Below are 18508 nucleotides of genomic sequence, written 5' to 3' on the forward strand. Positions count from 1 at the left end.
ACACTTAGCAGGCATGATTCAGAAGATCTTAAATTTAATTCACTAAAAGAAAAAAGTATTCACAGGATTATGAAGCTACTGAATTTCCAAAAAAGAGAAAAATTTCACTGGCAACAACAATTAAGAATTCTATGTGTAGATTCAAGAAAATACAAGTTAATATTCTATGGCCATGAATGAAGTTGACCAATATGGCAGATTGAAGAAGGAACTGAAGACACAAGATACAGGGCTGGTGTTGTGGTTAGCAGAGGAGGACTCATGTAAGATGTGCAAAGCGCAAACAGATCCAGACAAAACCAGACACAAGGTAAAATCAATTATCATCCTTTCATAAACCTATCCAGAGAAACTAACAGAGCAAGACTAAACACTCGATAAACTGTAGTTACACCTCTCAATGACAGGACATCATTAAGGAATGGTGATAGTTCAGTGACATCCTACTATTTTTAAAGGGTAGTGTTATACTGCTCACTATGAAAGAGAGCAGAGGAAGAATGTAAAAATAAGAGACCAAAGCATAGTCAAGTGACTAGTAAACTACATCTAAGACATCAAATATAATTTGAAAGGTGAGAAGTAAAACTAAAAAAACAGAAATACAAAACAAAACAAAACAAAACAAAAAAAACCCAGAAATACAAAACCAAGAATTGTGCATTAAGAGGACAATAAACAGGCAGAAAGGCATACAATCACATAAGGTACGTTAGAAATAAGTAGTTCTGGAAAACTTCACATAGAAAAGGCAGGCTACTTAATAACTACTTAGATAATGCAAGTTGAGGAAAAAATTAAGATATATCATTTTTGACTAAGGATAATAAAAAAAAAAACAAAATAAAAACCAAAACAAAGTAAGGGAGAAAAGCCAAAACAAAACAGGAAAAAGAGCACAAAGTTCAGTGAGTAGTGGGGTAGGGAAGGGAGAAAACATGATCAAAATATATCATATGAAAAAAATTAATAAAAATTAAGGATAATAAACATAAAAAAGGGACTATAGCTACAATTATACTATAATAATAGGAGGTAGCTTTTGCTTCACTGCAAATGTCAAAATAAACCCTATCAAAGTTTGGCAAGATGAAAGGAACTAGCCAATACAAGCCCGAGGAACAAATCTAACATTTGCTAACTGGACAGTACAACCTCTACTGTTGACACTGTGGTTTATTTAGGCCTGCCAGTAACTGCCATCTACATCATCTTAATAGCATCCTAACAAGGACTTACCATCCACTTTATTTTCTCTAATTCATATTCCACAGTCACATAAAATACTTTTAAGATGAAAAGTGTTTCTTGTTTAAACTTCAATAGATCTTACCGTCATAATAAGATTCCTAATCTACGTTCTATTAACCCAATCCCCATCCACCTTGGAGTGTTTTCTTATTCTCTTCCTGCTCCTACTTCTAGACGACCACTGTAACCCTCCAGTATGATTATTTTCTTTCAGATCCCCCCAAATGTGCATAATGATTTCCCTTATCCATATCCTTACCAATCCTTACTCCTTTTTGTTCCTTTAACAGCAACCCTAACAGGTACAAGGTAGTATCTCATTATGGTTTTGATTTACAGTTCCCTCATAACTAGGATGACAGGTAATTTTTCATAGGCCAATCTGCTGATTCTTAATTGGTCTATGACAGAAAGAAGGTAAAGAAGAGGCGGCTAACTTCCTAGTACAGTTAATTAAATATGCATGCGCTTAACTGGAAGCATAGGGAAATACAGTCTTCATGATTTCCACTCAGGCATCTGCTCAGATTTCTTTCTGAAAAACAGGAATGCTATTTAAACTAAAAAGTATGCTTTTCAGAAAAACTATCTTTTATAGTGCCTATGGAGAAGCAATCGGGCATCCTTACATTTATAATCATAGAGATTAGAGCTTATTAAATATAAGTTAATCTCTGACAATCTGTGCAGTGGCCTCCAGAAGACTCCCTTTCACATAGTAGTAAGACTTTCCTTGGTCTCTTAGGCATTTGGTTTATTAGTTAACCTAATAATCTGAATAAACATACCTTCGGCAGCATGGGGGTATCCCTTTTCTTCTTCTTTTCTGAATTAGGGTCATCTAATAAGTCTGGCTCAAAAGTATAAAGTTCAGTAAGCTCATTCATGGTAAAATGACGCTCAACCTGCTGTTGATCAACAACTCGGAAAGATAGTGACTGCTTTGTTACCTGACGATCGTAAATCTTATCTTCCATGGTTCCCTTTGTTTTTTTTTTTTAAAAAAAAAAAAAAAAAAGAAGAAGAAGAGAGGAACAATTATACAAATAAGGAAATAGGTCAACATAGAATCTCACATAAATCTAATTACTGGTCAATATAAAAAGGTAACAGTTCAAGGTCATATGTTGCCTAGCAGTGATGCTCCATTTATGACAGAGCTCATCTGGTTAAGAAAACTTACCATCTTAATTTATCATCAAATTAAGAAAATTAGACTATGGAGAGTCATTCTAAATTATCTGACCAAAATGGATGTGTGTGCTGCCTTGAGAGAGTTGTATACTTGGTGAAAGCCAGAGAGCAGGCAGATATCAAGACAATCAGAAAGAAAAGGGACACGAAAGAAAATTTAGATGCATACTGAAATTAGAATGCAAGAAATCAGGTCTATGTATAATACAGAAAAGGCCGACAATAACCAAAATTTCTCTTCTGTCAAATGTTGCTTTCTTTAGCCCAGAACATGCTGGCATACTGACATATAGTATTCATTACCTATACACTAAAATATTAAAAAGCTGTACATTTAAATAACAGGAAAGAGACACAACCACATGCCACATGGAGGAAGACCAAGTAAGGATCTATCAGTAAAACCAAGGCTGTAATTGAGAAAAGACTAGATGTAGGTGCAGGTAGAGTGTATGACACACCTGTTCCTAAAGCAGATATGCTACTAGTTAAAAAGGGCAATTTGACTCTACAAGGATTTACCATCCACTTTCTTTTCTCTAATTCATATTCCACAGTCACATAAAATACTTTTAAGATGAAAAATAGCAATATTATCACACAAACAAGTATTTAACATCCTCAGACTTCATCACTACAAGGGAAATACTAGTGATGACAATAAATGAACTTGAAATGCAAATATTTCTTCAATTTTATTTTCTTAGGTGTGAACTCTGAAGGGGAGTTGATTTTGTTTTTAAACAAAGGTCTCATTATGGAAAGAAGACTGTCCTTGAAACTACCCCTTTCCTACCTACATATCCTATGTGCTAGAATGTGTGCCTGCTAAGGCTAACTCGACTTCTGCTTTATTTACAGAATACATTTCTGTAATATTTAAAACATTTACAGAATATTTCCAAGTGTCCCTTTGTAAGAGATCTATGTGGTACATGTTGAAAGTATTCATCAGTTTCATCTGTATAGGTTCTGTACCTCTAGAATATTATTAGCTTTGTCCAACTTTTTAATATGAAAGAAATGTAAATGACAAACCTACCTGAGCTAAGAACCTATATACATAAACAGGCTTAGTTTGTCCAAAGCGATAAACTCTGAATATACTTTGGATGTCATAAGATGGATTCCAAGAAGCATCAAATATAATCACTCTATTAGCAGCTACCAGGTTAATTCCAAGAGATCCTGCTTTAGTAGAAATGATAAACAATCGCCCTCTAAAAATGAAAATATAAAATAAATGCTTAGCTATGACTTTTAATATTACAACAGTGCACACACAAAGCATACTTTATCTACAGTGGTTTAAGAGGAATCAGCTTCCCAAAAACAAAAAAAAATCATAAATTTGTAATTGCATTAATTATTAAGTTAATTATAACTATATTATTAACTTTAAAACCTCCAACAATTTATAATTAAAGAGGACTTAAGATTCAGAAGAGTTGGGAGAAGGGAAAGAATATGATCAAAATACATGTAAAATTATTTTAAATAAAAAAATTACCAATATACATATAAGAATTCAATCTGTCTGATTTATGATTGGAGAAAAGCAAATTAAAAATCACATTAGGATTATTTCTCAGCCTTTTGGCTAAAATCAAGTGTAGTGTGTTATCAGTGTAATATCCAATGTATCCTCTATCCAAGGGTAGTATGTTACACGGATTTTTGAAGCTAAGAGATGGAATAGGAGTAGTTTCTGTCCACTCCACGCATCGACCTGGTATTTCAGTTCCTCCAGGAACAGTGCACCACCTTTGAAGAATGTGAATGAATGAATAAACCGACTAGCATTTGTAAAAACATGACAATAGTAAGTGCCGAGACAAATGCAGAACTCGAACTTTCTTACATTGCTGGAAGAAAGACCATAGAGTCACTTTGGAAAACTGACAATCTCACAGACAAACGTGAGATTATCACACAAACCAGTATTTAACATCCTCAGACTTCATCACTACAAGGGAAATACTAGTGATTACAAAAAAATTTGTACAAGAACATTTAGAATAGTTTTAATTTTAATTCCCAAACCTGGGAACAATTCGATAACCTTGAGAAGTCAATGGCTATGATGCCCTAGAACTCAAAAATAAAAAGGAACAAAGCATGAATCATAAATATTTTGAGACAGAATCTTACAGTGTTGCCCTGGCTGGAGTGCAACTTACTATGTAGACAAGGCTGGCACTGACGTTACAAAGATCCACTTGCTCCTGCCTCCCAAATGCTGGAATTAAAGCATATGCTACCATGTCCGGCTCAAATACATTTAGTAAGTGATAGATGTGAGACTCACATGGCTACAATGTCCACGAGTATATTTGGGGGTGAAAGTTGTAGTTCACCTAGTTTGGGCCTTGATTACATCATTTATTAAAAATGAGAGAATATGTGCTCGCTTCGGCAGCACATATACTAAAATTAGAACGATACAGAGAAGATTAGCATGGCCCCTGCGCAAGGATGGCATGCAAATTTGTGAAGCGTTCCATATTCTAATAGGATTAAATTCAGCAAATTTTTCTTTTGGGCCAACATTGTAACTGCTAGGAATTAATCCAAAGAATGAATTATGCAAGTACAAAAAGATTTAACCAAAAACAAATTCATGGCAATATTACTTTTAAATAAAAAAATAGAGAAAAGAATGAGAGAATATACTAAAAAGCTAATTTTACTGAACCCAAATTGAAAACTACCTATACATATAGAAAATACTGCATACCTCACATTGGTTTCATCATTAAATTCTTCAGCCCACTTCTTCCTTGACTGTGCATTAGTAGAGCCATCCAGGCGGTAATAGTCAATATTTCGGAGCCACTTTCCTTCACCTGAAAATGGAATAAGAAAACTCAAACTTCATGTGCTGCTCTTTCATAATTGTACATTTTCATTCTTGAGTACTACTTAAAAGCAAGATGACTGAAGGGGTAAAGGTTCCTGCCAAAAAGCTGGACAACCTGATTTTGATTCCCAGGACCCATGAGGTGGAAGAAGAGAGCTGTTCCCCCAAGTTGTTCTCTGACCTCCACTTACATGCCCAAACACCTATATACACAATAACTAAACTTAATAAAAAAAATTAAGTGAGTGACAGGCCAAGTGGAATAGTACATGCCTATAATCCCAGCATCAGGAGGGCAATTTCATGGTCCAGGCCAGGCTTGGACTCCATAACTAGACATTCTGAAAAACTCAAAATACAAGTTGGAGATGTAGTTCAGCTGGCAGAATGCATGGAGCCCTGGATCCCTGGTATGAAATAAAGCCAAATGTGGTGCAGGTTGCATACACACAATTCTGGCACCACCTGGGAGGTAGAGGCAGAAAGATTAGAACTTTAAGGCCACGATCACATAGAGTGAATTTGAGCCTCTATTAGTTAGGAACAGAAACTAAATGTTAGTTTCTGGGTAAATGGCTCAGTGGCTACTTTGCAAATATGAGGACCTGGGTTTGGATCCTCAGGACACAGACAGAAGCTGGGCATGGTGGGAGGCACCAGATGCCAGGGACTCACTAGCCTACCAGCCTAATTGAAACTGTGAACTTGAATTCAGTTAGACCAAATAAGATGGAGTGTAACTAAGAAAGATCTGTAGCTGAACTCTGGCCTCCATGTACTCAGAGGCCCAGGTGTACTTATGGGCACAAATACACACAGACAAAAAAGCCAAACTAAAAGGTGGGTTCTATTACTAAAGAGATAACTCAGTAACAAACTCTCTTCTAGCAAGTCCCTGTGGGACCATCCACAATAAACAAAAATGAGGTCTGCATATTCATTTGGTAAAAAACTATTCTGCTACCCCCTTTACAGTGTTTTCTTGAGGGACAGTTTCACTCCATAGCCAAGGCTGCCAACTAAACACATGATCCTTCTTGTTTCTGCCTTCCTAGTTGTCGAGTTATACGGCTCTGTTACTGCACACAGCAGAAAAATCATCCTTTCTTAAACAAGGGATAATTACTTACACCATGAATTAATGATCGCCACACTGCAGCATGCCTGTAATCCCAGTACCTTACTCAAAGAAAAGGTAGAAGACTCCTGAGAAACGGCTCTCAATGCTGTTCTCTACCCCCACCAGCCTGAGACTTTGCCAAACTGGCCAGTACATACAACTCTCAAGATTTGGGTGTGCTCTGAACTTTGAAATACTGCATAGACTATTAGATAATGATTCCTAATCTGAGTCTGATAGCCTTAATTAAAATCCATGCTGTTCCAAATTCTGGTACTTACCTGACACATAGTCCTAGCAATCACAGTCCTAGCAATAGTAATAATAGTTACTTAAAAGACTTTATTGGTAGTTAAAGCCAATGCTTGACAAAGACAATTTATAAAATTATAAACTGATAAGCGTGGAACAACAAAATCAGGTCAAATTTACTAGGGAACAGAAGAATAGAAACTAAGCAAGTATGGTGAAAGATGTCATCACCTGGTAAGCAAACTAAGAACACCTCCCCCCAAAGGACCCTGAATGAAATGCTGACATATATGCTATCTCTGAAATAATAAGAATCAGAGTAACCAAGGACTTCATTCAGAAGAGAAAAGGGAAGGCATCAGGATCCATGAAAGAGTAGGCAGGCCAGCTGAAAAGCATAGAGGAAACAGAAAGGCTGCACAGAAAAATGTGGGAAGTAGCTCATGGCCTGAGCTCACAGCTCAGCTTCCAGAGATGCCTCCCTGCTATTCCCAAACAGGCTGGTTTTTAGTTTCTTGTGGTCCTGAGGCTGAAACGTAAAGCTTTGTACATCCAAGTTAAGTACTCTATCATTGAACTACATCTCCAGAATGAGTTTTACAGAGAATCACCATATAGAAATTACTCTATAGTCTGCAATTCTATTCAAAAGATTTGAAAATTGGTGTTTAAAAACATGTAAACTGGGAGCTGGAGAGATAGCTCAGCAGTTAAGAGCACTGACTGCTCTTCTGAAGGTCCTGAGTTCAAATCCCAGCAACCACAGGTGGCTCACAACCATCTGTAATGGAATCTGATGCCCTCTTCTGGTGTGTCTGAAGACAGCTACAGTGTACTCTTAAATATAAAGTGAATAAATCTTTAAAAAAAATGAAAACTAAAAATAGTAAAAAGAGCACTATTTACAACAGCCCAGAAATGAAAAATGTCCCCATTATCAAATGAATGACTGATCAAAATATAGAATTAGACACAGTGCGATATTAGATTATAAAAAAGTATAATATAACAACACCATCCATAAATAGGTTAACACTGAAGTGAGTTCACAAAGTGAAAGAAGTCAGTAACAAAAGACTATGTATTATAAAGTTCCACAGCAGTCCAGAATAAGTCACTCACAGAAGGCATGGAGAGTTCTGGTTACTTAGCTATACAGAAGCTGAGGAATAGGGGAGTAATAACTAAAGAAATATAGGACTTCATACAGAAGTAATTAAGATACTTAAAAATTGACTACGGCACTAGTTCCAAAATACATCTAAATATCCTAAAACCAGTGGATTTTTCACATTGACTAAAACGTGTAAGATACGGATTATGTATTAATAAACTTGTTTTCAATGCTAAATTCAATTGCCTAATATTGTAATGTTACTGTTATTAGTTTTTGTTAAATGACAAAACTATACAATGACAGACACATTAATGGAGCTCAATGTAGTAGCTGATTCACTATTCGTCCCCATAATGTCACCCTGCAGACCTCAAAGGTGCACAAGAAAGATGTAAAGGGAAGAAACCGAGCCAAGCACAACAGCCACTGGCGTAATCCCATCATGAGTGACGTTGAGACAAGAAGATCAGAAGTGGCCATCTTAGCTAAATATCCTGTCTCTGCTTCAAAGTGAGGGGAGAAATGGGAACAAATGGAGACAAGAAATAGAGACACACTGACCAGAAAGATGTCTGTGGATACAGACAAGGAGAAAATACAGGATACTTTGACATGGCAAGGTGGTGAGCTACTGGGTAATTTGGTTTCCTTTATCTTTAAATAAATAAATATCTTTCCTTTATTCATTATGTTCCAGTGAGTGTTTTAAAAATGGTAATACAGAAATGCTTATAACTTACCTTTATAAATAAGAGGTTTATCTTTATCTTCTGTTTTCTCCCTACTAGCCAACTCAAGAAAATCTTCGATCAAGTCCAGAGATATGAGCGACTGGCTGAAAACAAGACTTAAAAAAAAAAATTAGTGTTCATGGATTAGAAGATAAATCCTGAAAGTTATTATTTTTCCTAATTATCTATGAATTTAACATAAAACTTTATAATAAAATGCAAAAGCCTCAACAAGATATACTTTAAAGAAATTAACAAGTTGACTGTAAGATGTTAGTACAGGAATACAACAATAAAAGGAAACAACAAGAAAAGGCAAATTAATTGTATAATTGTACATGGTAGTACACCACTGAAGGGACAGGAGAAGATCAATGCAACAGAGTCCAGACAAAACCAGAGCAACAGTTCAGTTGGCTCAGTTGCCTTCCCCAGAATCAAACAAACTTCAGTAAAGTCACTCAAACAATTAATTCTGAACTACAAACTTTAGGACTTTAGGTTCCTAGAAATACTATTAAACTGATATCAAAATGGACTTTGGACTATTAAGCTGGAAAAGAGGTCAGCCTAAATCAATTAGCAATTAAGACTAGTTTAGGAATCACTGAGCTATGTATCATGCAAAGAAGTTAAGAGTCATTATGACCAAATGTCAAAATACGAATGTCTTCTAGTTACAAACAACAAAGAAAAATTGTTCAATGATTGATAAAAATACTCTTACCTGAATAGGCTATTTGGGTTTCACTTGCTTTATTAGCATATGAAAATATAAAAAGCAATACAAGGCTGGCAAGATGGTTCAGTGGGTAAAGGTGCTTGCCACCAACTGGAATTCAACCCCAGGGTCCCACATGGTGGAAGGAGAAAACCGACTCCTAAAGTTCTCTTGTGACTTCCCCACATGTGCCATGGCACTGGGAACACACACACATGTAATTAGAAACTTTTTAAAGCAATACTTGCATAAACCGTTCGCTGGGGGTAGATGGGCTTTATCTACTTCCTGGGGTCTGTGCACAATGGCCACGTTACACTCCCTCTGCCACGCTTCCCCCTTTGTGAAGGATGAACTAAAATTCCCCTGCAACCATAACCCAGAGTAAATGGCTCCTCCTTTAAGCTGTTTCTATCAGGTATTCTGTTACAATGATGAGAAAGTCACTATTAAACATGATATGCAAATCAAAACTTGAAATTGCTAATGACCAAACCTTGTACACACTAGGCAAGCACTCTACCACTAAGCTGCAGACATCCCCGAGCTCTCAAATTATCATACATTAAATTAAATCATACAAGTTGATAACAGAAAAACAAACAACAAACATGTATGTAAGAAGAATCATATATCTAGTTCCTACTTTTCATCTTTTAAGAATAACATGTTATTTAAACTTAGCCCAAAGAAAATGTTATATTTCTAATATACTTGTTTACTCTTTAGCCTTCCCATTTTAGGAATTAATACCACAATCTACTGTCATTTAAGTTGCAGAGCTAGTAGTCACTCTTTGATTATTTACTGCCTGTATTCAATCTATCAATTCCTAGTGTTTCTGCTTCAAAACATATTTTTAACCAATTAATCCCAGTACTTGGGACCAAAGGCAGAAAGACTGCTGATTTTAAGACCATCTTGAACTATATAGTGAAAACTTGAAGCACTGAAGAAAAAATTTTTGATTCTATACTCAGAAAGAGCCACTTCTAAGGAAAGTAGCTGGTTGTACTGCCAAGGCATTGTAATAATCAAAGAAATTACAACTTATCATGGGAAGAACACATATCAGATTTGTTTAAATAAACATTATAAACAATAGTATGGTTACCAAAAAGTTAATTTATAACAGATATATATATATAAAAAGCTTACACTTTATCCCCAAGTTCTTCTGCCATTCGAAGAATTTCAAAAAGAAGTACCATTTTTCCAGAATGTTCTAAAACCTCAGCATCAGTATCTGTAACAAAATCTTTGTACCAATCTGGAGCTGGGCTACTTGGGTTAGAAGTGGAAGTAGTTTTACCTAAATAAAATAAATGGAGCATAAGTAAGTACAATAATAAGAAAAAAAAACCTGAATGACAGCAAACAAGCTAGAGTAAGAAAGCTAAGAGACTGATGGCTACTTAGGACAGCAGATGAACACAGAGAGAGATGCCATCACAGGACAAAGAGCACTACACTGAGGGAAGGCAGAGAATGGAGAGATGAAGGCTCAGCGAAATACAAGATGACAGCAAGCAGAAGATTGATTCTGAGAGAATGCAAGGCAGACCCTACAAGCAGGGCTGAGGAGCTCAGAAAGAGACCATAAAGAAATGCAAATCCCCCAGACCTCAAAAAACTAAAATCCTGAAAACACACTGTAAGAGACAAGAAGCAACAGAGACAGAGAGATCAAGGAAGAAAATCTCTTCACTGGGCTACTAAATCCAAAGTCTGACATGAAAAAAAAAAAATCACCCAATCATACTGAACTATTTTGTTATTATTAACAATAAAGTAAAATATACAAGAAATAATTAGACAATGTAAACATAATGTGAATTAAAGTTAAAAAATGCTAAAGAGGCTTCAGAACTGTAAGGTCTACTCTATGCAGGTGAAGTCTAGAAGATGGTTCATTTTCTCTTTCTTCTTCTAAGACCTAAGTAATCCCTCCCTTTTATAGTTCCCATTTCTATTTTACTACAAGTGTATCCCTAAACTACCATACATTTTCCCTAAGCTTTAAACTTTACAACACAAAGATCCAGTATGATTTTCCAGTAATTCGACACGCTGATTTCACAGACTTTAGCCATTATTTCCATAACTTTCTTTTCTCTCGACTCTGATCATGTTGTTTGTTTGTGAGCTAACTTTCCTCAGGCTGCTTACTAGTATTTCTTGTCACTACATTTTTCTAAGGTTGCTTATTTCTAGTGTTCTACAATTATCTTTCTTTTAAAAAACTCAAATGCATATTTATTATTGGGTATAATGGAGGGCACACAAGCGGAAGGCAGAGGCAAACTCTTTGGTCCTTTCCTTCCTTCCACCTTCACTGTGGGTTCCAGAGATCAAACTCAGGACTGGAGGCTTATGTGGCACATAGCTACTGAATCTTCTTGCCAACCATTTAAAAGATTATTCCTATTATGTTTTTTATCAATTTCCCACATGTACATTTTTTATATGTCCTCACTTCTAACTTCCTACGAGTTCTACCCACCACTTAACCTTCCTTAAAATCTCTTTTACATGTTCCTGTGTTCATTTTCTCCTGGGTCCCACCAAGATTAACCAGGGTCATCTGTGTAATTGTGGGTTTCGTGCTATCAATTGGAAGGCAGTGGGAATAGCAGAGGGTACATACACAACTAAGACAGTCCTTCCCCTCCTCCAAATCTAATGACTGCCAATAGTTCAGAGGTAAAAGTAGGAGCCTGTGATCCCTCTCCTACTTCCTTGACTGACTGGTGATAGTAGTGGTCTGGTGTGCACTCAATACATGTAACTACAGGGGTTAACAGTTACAGTAGTAGTAGTGTAGTGAATGGTGCTTCATTTCCCTTCATCTTTTCCCAACTCTTACATTGGTCCAGGTCCCCCTTCTACCATTTTCTGCATTTTAGGAAGCCACAAGTCTTTTCATCTACCACTATTCACTGTAGAAGAGGACTGTCTAATTTTTCAGCACCATCTCATCTTTGGTGTGGCTGAAATCTGTGAATATGACCAAGATGAATGCACACCTGTGCAGGATGATTCTACACTTGCTATTGTAGGTTACCCCAAAGGATCACTAACACAGAATTATTTCTTCATTTTGTTTTCCTTCTGAACAGGGTTTCATACACCCCCAAGAATTCCTTGAATTTACAATATAGCCAAGGGTAGCTCTGAATTTCTGATCCTTCTGATTCCATCTGGGATTACAGCCATGTGCCACCATATCTGGCTTTTCAAGCCAATGTTGTGAGGTTAATAAAACAATTTTACCAGCCAAACACACAAGCTTCAGAATAACTGGCATGTTTTTTTCAGTTGGGTGGGAGGTTGGGGGAAGAGGCATACCATTTACTTACAAAATGTGTACTCTTTAAGGGGATTCAGTTTTAAGAAAATAATCAACAAAAGAAAAGAATTCAACAAAATATACTTAAAACTTCTTGATGTCTTCTATATTTAAAAAATGGACTACTGCTGCATTTGGAATAATGTAAAGTGTATGCTTTAAAGGGAGGAAAGCAGTTGCAAAACAACTGTACATATAAATAAGAGAGGAAGGAAGGGGAAGGGGAGAGAGACAGAGAATGGGGGGAAGCAAAGCACCAGCAGTGTGGTGCTGTTGGTTTGGTTTCAATAAGCAGTGTGGTTTCAAACATGGCTTGTCTTCACTAAAATTCATGTTAAGTTTTCATTGCCAAGAAATGGTTAGGTTGTTAAGGGAGATAATGGTGAATACCTACAAAAAATCAGGGAACTGAGGCAGGAAAACACATGTGGGAATGTTTCTGGGAAGTCCACTTGTGCTTTGTCCTCTTATTTCTTACAAGGTGAACAGAACAAGGCCCCCACTACCTATGGACACCCAAACATGGGCTACTCAGCGACTAGAATTGTGGGCTCAAATAGAACTTTCTCCTTTATAGACTATGCAATCAGTTGGAATAAGGCAAACAGTAAACTCCTTCACTGTATTTTGTTTACAACAGTACCTAACACATAGGAAACACAAGAATATATTTGTTGAATAAAAAAGATAGTGTATTTGTGCTAATAATATACATCCCTACATCACATGTAAGAATTCTATCACAAAGTTTATATTCACATATGAAATGGTATATATTTAAAAATGTCAGGAAGTTGAGGCAGGACTACCAAACATTTGAGGCTACAAGGTGATCGCTTACTACAAGGTAATCACAAGGGTTTCTAAGCCTGTGCCACAAAGTAAGACTTGTCTTGAAAACTCCACCCACTCAACCAAACTAAGGCAATATAATATACAGCCATTCATGGATGAAGTATACTTAAAAATACTACTAATAAATCAATAATCTTTAGATTATGTAGCTATTCTTTACCATAAACTTTCCACCTAATAAAATACAAAAGGGTGATCCTGCAAACCTAAACGACTTAATGGAACATGCTATTTAAAAAACTATTACAAGAGAATTATACTTAACATCCACCTAAAATTCCACGTGCCGCAACATTCTGACTCATTAATGTACCACTCTAAGAAAGTGATTTCATTTTAGTTACCCAGTGACAGCTAGGTAAGTTCGTATGGCACATTCTTTATTAACAATTTTCATTTTTTATGTGTATATATATCTTCCTGTGTGTGTGTGGAGGGGTGTATGCATAGTGCCTGAGGAGGGCTTTTGATTAACTGAAAATGAGATTGGAGATAGCTGTGAGCCACTATGTGGTTGCTGGGAACCTAACTCTGGTCTTCCGAAAGAACAGCCTTAACCACTGAGCCATTTCTCCAGCCCCCAATAGGATATATTCTTAACTGGAGCGAGCTTAAATCTAAAGAACAAAACTGTATTTCTCCCTTCTCTTCAAGAGAATGTTTCTGATAAAGTATGTGTGTGTGTAAGTTTAAGAACTATATTTCCATATAAATAACTTCTACTTTACTTCACACAAAGTTTAAAAAGCAAACGTCCGAGCTAAGCAGTCAAAGCTTGTCTTTTAGAACACATGAGTTTTTCCATCTGATTTCAAGCACACAACATACAAGTATCTACACCCTGACCTAGTGTTTTCCAAGAACTTCACAGCATCACAACTGAGGACACGATAGAAAGCCAAAAAAGGAGGGGGAGCTATTATCTAGATTTTAAAATTAATTAATATTTTATTCCTTGAGAATTTCAAACATGCATCAAATCTGCACCCTACTGCCTCCCCTTCAACTCCTCCCCATTCCTCTGATTTGCATGGAATTCATTTACAGCACTGAGCAATTGTTTCTTTTCAGCCCTGACAGGAAAAAAAAAAAAAAAAAAAAAAAAGAAGTTCAATAAGACTACTTTAAGAATATTATTCCCAGGAACACACACATATAGGGAGAGACTGCAGAACTGTAAGTAGAAAGGATGGAAGGAGAGAGCACAGTAGGAGATAGCATAAGCTTTTCATTGCTTTAACTCTATAATCACAGTTTTTGCTGTGTTGATGAAAATACTTCTTAATTCTACTTGGAAGATGAATGCTGATAAAGCTGCTTTAATGGATGGAGTAGCCGAAGAGAAGAAGAAAGAGGGAAATTTTGTAGTTTAAATTTCATGACTCCCCTGATTTGGAGAATCCAGGGTTTGTGGTTAGGCTGCCACCTGTCTACTCCACAGAGGTACTGAAAAGAGAAGCGTTTATAGAGGAATCACTATGTTAGTCAGCTGCAGACCTGAGCTCAATCAAGCTTATCTGAACACAAGATCATTCAGCTGCCACCCACACTGCTTTCCTCCTTACAGATGTTTAACTGTTCTGCTCTATAGCTCCCCAATGCCAAATATTTAGAGCCATTTAGAAGTAAGATATTGGAAATATTCTGCTATTTGATCCCAGCTTTAAAGCTCCTGAACACAGTCAGCTGATACTAAGAATATAGAATGGCTAAGCACTAACTCTTAAGCATATATAATGGGAGAAAAACTGAAGCCACTGGACAGTAAACTTTATTTTCATATAAAGTAGAGAAAAACAGAAAAATGACCTGTACATGTTATAGGGAGAACCAAAGCAGATTATGAAGAATTAGAAAGGAAAGATCTAAATGATTAAAATTTGTTCTAATCTATACAATACACTACTGAAATGCTTCCAGGTTTCCTATGTAGCTAAGTGGAAATCCTACAAGAGGCCTTTAGATTAGGCACATTTTAGCATGAATTCCATTTCTAACATTCATTGATTAAATTAAATTTAGCAACTTTACTTCAACATCATATAAGAACTATACTTAAGAGCTATACACGAAGTCAGAATAGTTGGGTGCAGGCACATACATTTCAATAAACAATTAGCTTTTCTTTTTCTTTCCTCCAAATTACCAGACAGAGCAAACTGACTTGCCTACAACTAAACATTAAGGATTTGTTCTAACTCTGTATCCTCTTAATACTTAAGCAAAGAAATACCTTTGCATCAACTCTCTAGGATAACAGGACAAAACAAACACGGACAACCTAATATGTTCTCAGCCAATGTCCCACAAAAAAAATCAATGTTCAGCACACTCACTTTCATCTAGCTTCAGAGAAACTGAAGGGTTGTTTCCTGTGTCATCCACACTGCCTTCTCCACCTCCTCTAGATCTTGAATTCCAGACTTTGATGACTTCAACATCGTTATCACTGCCACTTCCACTTGAGCTGCTGTCCTTCCTGCCCTTCTTCCCCTTTGTTTTCTTCTTCCTAAAATGAAAAGGGGGTGGGCAGGAAGAGAGGGGGAGGGAGGGAGAGAACTTTGTATTAGATAGCGTATTAAGTAAGGCTAGAAAGTCAATTATAAGAAGACCACCCACAAGTATAGGCTTTAAACGTCCCAGCATAGGTAATGAAAGTATTCAATTTACTTTGCATACTCATCTGAGCTTAAACTCATAGAGGTTTCATCAGAATCTGAAGCTATAAATTCATCCATACTATCTTCATCAAAATACCCCTAAACAAAAGAACACATGTTTTAGTAGCCCATTTCAACATATATTGGAAAGTCAAACATTTCATTTCACTTAAGTGATATAAAATGAATGAGGACAAAGCAACTATAGAAGATTGGAAGAAACAATGGTGATTTTATGGGATTATAAAACAGGAGGTCTTAGATGGGATGAAGAAAATGCAGAAATAAAGCAATGCAAACAAAGTTTGTTGTATTGTAGCAAAGTAAATCTCTTGGCTCTGATAAGTTACTATGACTATATACAATATTAACATTTGTAGAAACTGAATTAAAGTAAGAATGAGCTCCTTGAGTCATTTTTCTATAACCATAAAATTCCATCAAACTAAAGGAATACATCAGACAAGTTCTCAGCCAAAGCTGTCCTCCCAATGCTGGATGCCTCAGCCTTCCAAGTGATGAGATTTCAAATGGGTGTCATTTTGTTTGTGGAGCCACAGTCTCTTGTAGTATGGACTGCCCATGAACTCCCTATGGTAGCCAAGGATGACTGAGTTTCAGGTCCTCCTACTTCCACCCACCCCCAAGTGCTGGGATTAGAGATGCATGCCACCTAGCCTGGTTTGTGTGGTCCTGGAGATCAAACAAAGTGTATCACACATGCTAGACACTATACCTATTGAGCTGCATCCCTAGTCCAATTTTTAAATTTTTACATTATTTTCAGTGCGTGTGCTCAAGTCACTGGGAATCAAAACGAAGGTCTTGCGCTTATTAGGCAAACATTCAATTAGTGAGACATACACCACCACCCCTTGAAAAAGTTAAAGGGGTTCAATACAAGAACATTTAGAACTGAGGATGTAGGCCCCTTGGGTTCAAATCCCAGCACATTAACAAACATTTAATGATCCTATAAGCACAATGAATTCAAGATACAAAAATAAGCTAGGCATGGTGGCAATACACATCTAATATCAACACTAAGAAGGCAAAAGGAAGACAAGTCCAAAAGCCGGAGGTGAACGTGGACTACACAGCAAGTTTCATGCAATCTAGGGATATATAGTGAGTACCCATCTCAATGACAGCAAAAAGACATACAAATGAACAAAAAATAAAAGAAGCTGAATTAATGAAATGGAAAGTTGCTTCCGGTATAAAGAATATAAAAAGTAGCACTTAAATGATTTGAGGTGCTTGATTTACCTTATTTTCTTTGCTAATATAGTCCAGTTGTAAACACCAAGGATGAGTCCAGATTCTACTTAACATCTGGAAATCTTGGAAGAGCTTTGCACCTGCCTTTCCTCTTCCACCTTCAGTACTATTGCCTACACCTGACCAAAAGAAACTGTAATTGAAGACACAAGAAATCTCCGTTTCCACCATGGTGATTCTGAATTAGATTATCTATGACACACACACTTTTCAAAGTCTGGAAAGGCTTATACAATCTCATTTCTTACGGTTAGTATTCTGAAACACATGAAGTAATAAGATTGTAGGAGAAACACACTTTACAGAAATGATTAGAATATTAAAGAACAAATATGTTGTAAAGAAATATATGCCTTTTTTTTCTTTAGACAGAACTTCATGTGGTCTAAGTTGCCTACACCTCCTGATACACGTGCTTCCACCACCAAGTGCTGAGAATTCAAGTGTGTACTGCCACACTCAGGAATATAGACACTCTTGAAAAGTGATAGATTAAGCAATAAAATAGAGCAAGTATACTTGAAGATCTCAGCAACATATATTATCTTTTGATTTCAGTCACAACAAAGTCATAATTATTAATACTCCTATAATCTGTTGCCTATCTCATACTGGGAAGGACACTGTCATTTTAAGTAAAGATCACAAAAAATAGATTGTTTTTCCTTAGATTTTTGAAATCTCCTGAATTGTATTCATAGTCCCTTCATCTATTACAAAGAAATAAAGCCTTACTCCATAAGGACAGACTTATAGCAATTCTTTCCAAGTATGATGACTTGGAAAGTCTTTCAAAAATGATGCTTGTGATGTACAAAGTGTATGTGAAGGAAGTGGAAGGACAGACACATAGACAGCGATCTCTCTGCTACGGAAGGAAAATGAAAAGACCTGAAACCCATAGAAATATAGAATGACTGCCAGAAATGGGGGGGGGGTGGAGAAAATGAAGCGATGGAGTAAAACAGGTACAGAATTTCAGTCACGTAGGATAAATAACTCTGCAGACAGAATAATGAGCATAAGTGCTACAGTTAAAAATATCTTGCAGCCAGGCGGTGGTGGCGCACGCCTTTAATCCCAGCACTTGGGAGGCAGAGACAGGTGGATTTCTGAG

At 36.5% G+C, this 18508-nt stretch overlaps 1 protein-coding gene and 2 non-coding genes across 12 annotated transcripts in view; 2 read left to right on the forward strand and 1 right to left on the reverse strand.

Annotated features, from left to right (window-relative positions):
* Atrx (ATRX chromatin remodeler) overlaps positions 1–18508 on the reverse strand; it is a 139114-nt gene that overhangs the window by 17589 nt on the left and 103017 nt on the right. For all 10 annotated transcript variants that reach the window (XM_031366413.1, XM_031366378.1, XM_031366406.1 and 7 more), the window contains 8 exons: positions 17380–17510; positions 16121–16209; positions 15787–15959; positions 10405–10558; positions 8535–8641; positions 5183–5291; positions 3488–3665; positions 2040–2234 (listed from right to left, as the gene is read on the reverse strand). In XM_031366413.1, coding sequence (XP_031222273.1) covers positions 2040–2234; positions 3488–3665; positions 5183–5291; positions 8535–8641; positions 10405–10558; positions 15787–15959; positions 16121–16209; positions 17380–17510 — 1136 coding nt within the window. The remainder of the gene's footprint in view (positions 1–2039; positions 2235–3487; positions 3666–5182; positions 5292–8534; positions 8642–10404; positions 10559–15786; positions 15960–16120; positions 16210–17379; positions 17511–18508) is intronic.
* On the forward strand, positions 4026–4211 carry LOC116095513. Its single transcript, XR_004120623.1, has one exon. It is a non-coding gene; the product is annotated as a U2 spliceosomal RNA (small nuclear RNA).
* Positions 4849–4955, forward strand: LOC116095767. Its single transcript, XR_004120723.1, has one exon. It is a non-coding gene; the product is annotated as a U6 spliceosomal RNA (small nuclear RNA).

This window comes from Mastomys coucha, chromosome X (assembly GCF_008632895.1).
Source record: "Mastomys coucha isolate ucsf_1 chromosome X, UCSF_Mcou_1, whole genome shotgun sequence".
NCBI lineage: Eukaryota > Metazoa > Chordata > Mammalia > Rodentia > Muridae > Mastomys > Mastomys coucha.